Below are 2,191 nucleotides of genomic sequence, written 5' to 3'. Positions count from 1 at the left end.
TTTTAACTTTTATTTTTATTTTTTTTAAACAACATGATTAGATCTTTTGGATCCAAGCGCATGCTTCTTGTCAGCAGATTACATGGTAATTCTCGTGGATCCTACATTCCACGCTTGTTTAGGCGACAAAGACAGAAAAATCACCATATCCTGATTTTAGCAATGCTTCGTTTAAGGAAGTGTGCAACGGATATAGACATTGCGCAGTTAATAACGTTAATATCCGTTGTGCATCAGATTATCCGTTGCACCAAATCTTAATTATCGTAAGGAAAATTTGTTGGTTGGTCCTAGGCCCAATAAGTTAGTTATACTAGGGTCCAACCGGATTTTAGACTTATCACTAGGTCCATAATTATTTTAAACAAGCAAAATGACCACATTACCCTAGAGCTAAACACGTGTGAAGAATGCAACACATTCTTACGGTTTTGTTTCCCGTACTAAAACCGCTGAAACGGTCATAAGAACATATCTGCAACACTGTTTATACCAAATCGGGATTTTATTTTATCTGGAGGTCCAAATTTAATTAAAACATGGAAATGACCACAAATTTGAGTACATATCTGCTACACTGTTTACAAATCTGAGTACATATCTATTACACTGTTTACAAATTTGAGTATATATCCCTGAAATAACAAAGAATCCAAAATCATTTAAGTATTATTAGGTAATCAAATTTGGATTAGTTACTCATCATATGGATTTTAAGAATTATTTGTTGATCTCTGACCTCACAAATTTCCGAGGCTTCCAACAATTGCTTAGCCAATTCAAGTGGACCCAGACTCTCGTTTATGCTGGGTGCATTCAGCTTCTCTCCTACACTTGCAAAACTTGGAAGAATGAGTGGTTCCTAGAACAACAGAAACGTGGATAAACACAAGCTAGTAAGTGGACCTTTGGCAGACTGAACCGCAGTGTCTCTCCAAATAATCTAGAAATTCTGAAGTCACGCTTATCAACAATTAGGTGAATGAGGAAAAGGAAACATTACCTGTTGATCTGTCAAAATTTTAGTTCGAATCAGTTCCTGGATGCACGACCTTAGTATCTCATACCTTGATTGAAGGGTTGGAGGCCCCACATAGGCCTTAATATCTGCCCTATCGACAAAGACAATATCTGAAATCTAAACCATAGTCAGTCTATAGATTCCACCTTTAACAAAGATGCGTATAGAACACAGATTTCTATTCTAGATCTCGAAAAAACTGGCTGGGTCTCACGATAAAAGGATTCTTAAATGCTACATACGGGCTACTCCAGAAATTAAAGTCTTTCCTGGCAGGAAAAATGAAACTTTTGGGAGCATCTATAGTTAATAAAAAGAATGTACTGATTCATTGCAGGCGTACCTATTGCAGCTGTAATATTTGAAGTTGTTAGGATGATGACGTTAGGCGAGGATTTTAATTTATCCATCCGAGTGAGTAAAGCATTCACAACCTGAATATAATACAACTTACGTTACATGGCTATAAAGTGCATTAGATTACTTTGTGATCCCAGTTCAGAGAAGTTATGATACCCTAATCGAGTCAGAAGGTTCGGATCCAGACAAAGCAGCATTTCGAGCAGCAGCTAAGCTTTCAACTTCATCTACAAAGCAAAAGAAAGGTTGTTACTACATATTGTCAAAATAAGTTAGCAAAAGAGTTTGTGCAAGAACCTAGCAGAAAGTACAATAATGTGGATGGGTGAAGATATGCTCACCAATCAAAACAAATACCAGGCTGTTATCTTCCTCTACCATCTCTTGGATTTTTTGAAAAAGTTTCGCAACCTGATTAAAACAATTTGAACAAAGATTGAATTTCAAAAGACTATGATTTCTTTACATTTAATTGGAAGTTCAGTGAAGTAGTTGAAGAGCAAATGTACATACCAATTTACCACTTTCAGAGAACCATTTACTGAATAAAGAATGTGCATTAACCTCAACCAATTGGCAGAATAAAACAGAATCAAAAGAAGTTTCTATCACTACGTCATATATATACATATTACAGATTCATAAACTAAAAACTCAATTACATGTCAAGAAATGATGAATCCATGAATATAACCGAATCAAAAATCAAAGTACATATTTCAGTATTTCACATACGTACTCATGGATCAAACCAAAAAAAGTGACAAAACTCTGAATAAAACAGAATCAGAAGAAGTTTATATCAGTTTG

At 35.2% G+C, this 2,191-nt stretch overlaps 1 protein-coding gene across 1 annotated transcript; it reads right to left on the bottom strand.

Moving 5' to 3' along the window:
* Positions 1–505: 505 nt before the first annotated feature.
* Positions 506–1,954, bottom strand: LOC113295302 (pachytene checkpoint protein 2 homolog; the record flags this gene model as incomplete). Its single annotated transcript, XM_026543651.1, has 8 exons — positions 506–514; positions 609–635; positions 740–862; positions 1,004–1,131; positions 1,365–1,455; positions 1,538–1,608; positions 1,723–1,792; positions 1,895–1,954. Coding segments are annotated over 8 exons (579 nt in total), but the record flags the coding sequence as incomplete, so codon positions are not given.
* Between the last annotated feature and the right edge of the window lie 237 nt (positions 1,955–2,191).

This window comes from Papaver somniferum, chromosome 7 (genome assembly GCF_003573695.1).
Source record: "Papaver somniferum cultivar HN1 chromosome 7, ASM357369v1, whole genome shotgun sequence".
Classification (NCBI taxonomy): domain Eukaryota; kingdom Viridiplantae; phylum Streptophyta; class Magnoliopsida; order Ranunculales; family Papaveraceae; genus Papaver; species Papaver somniferum.
This window is presented reverse-complemented; position numbering and strand designations above follow the sequence as displayed.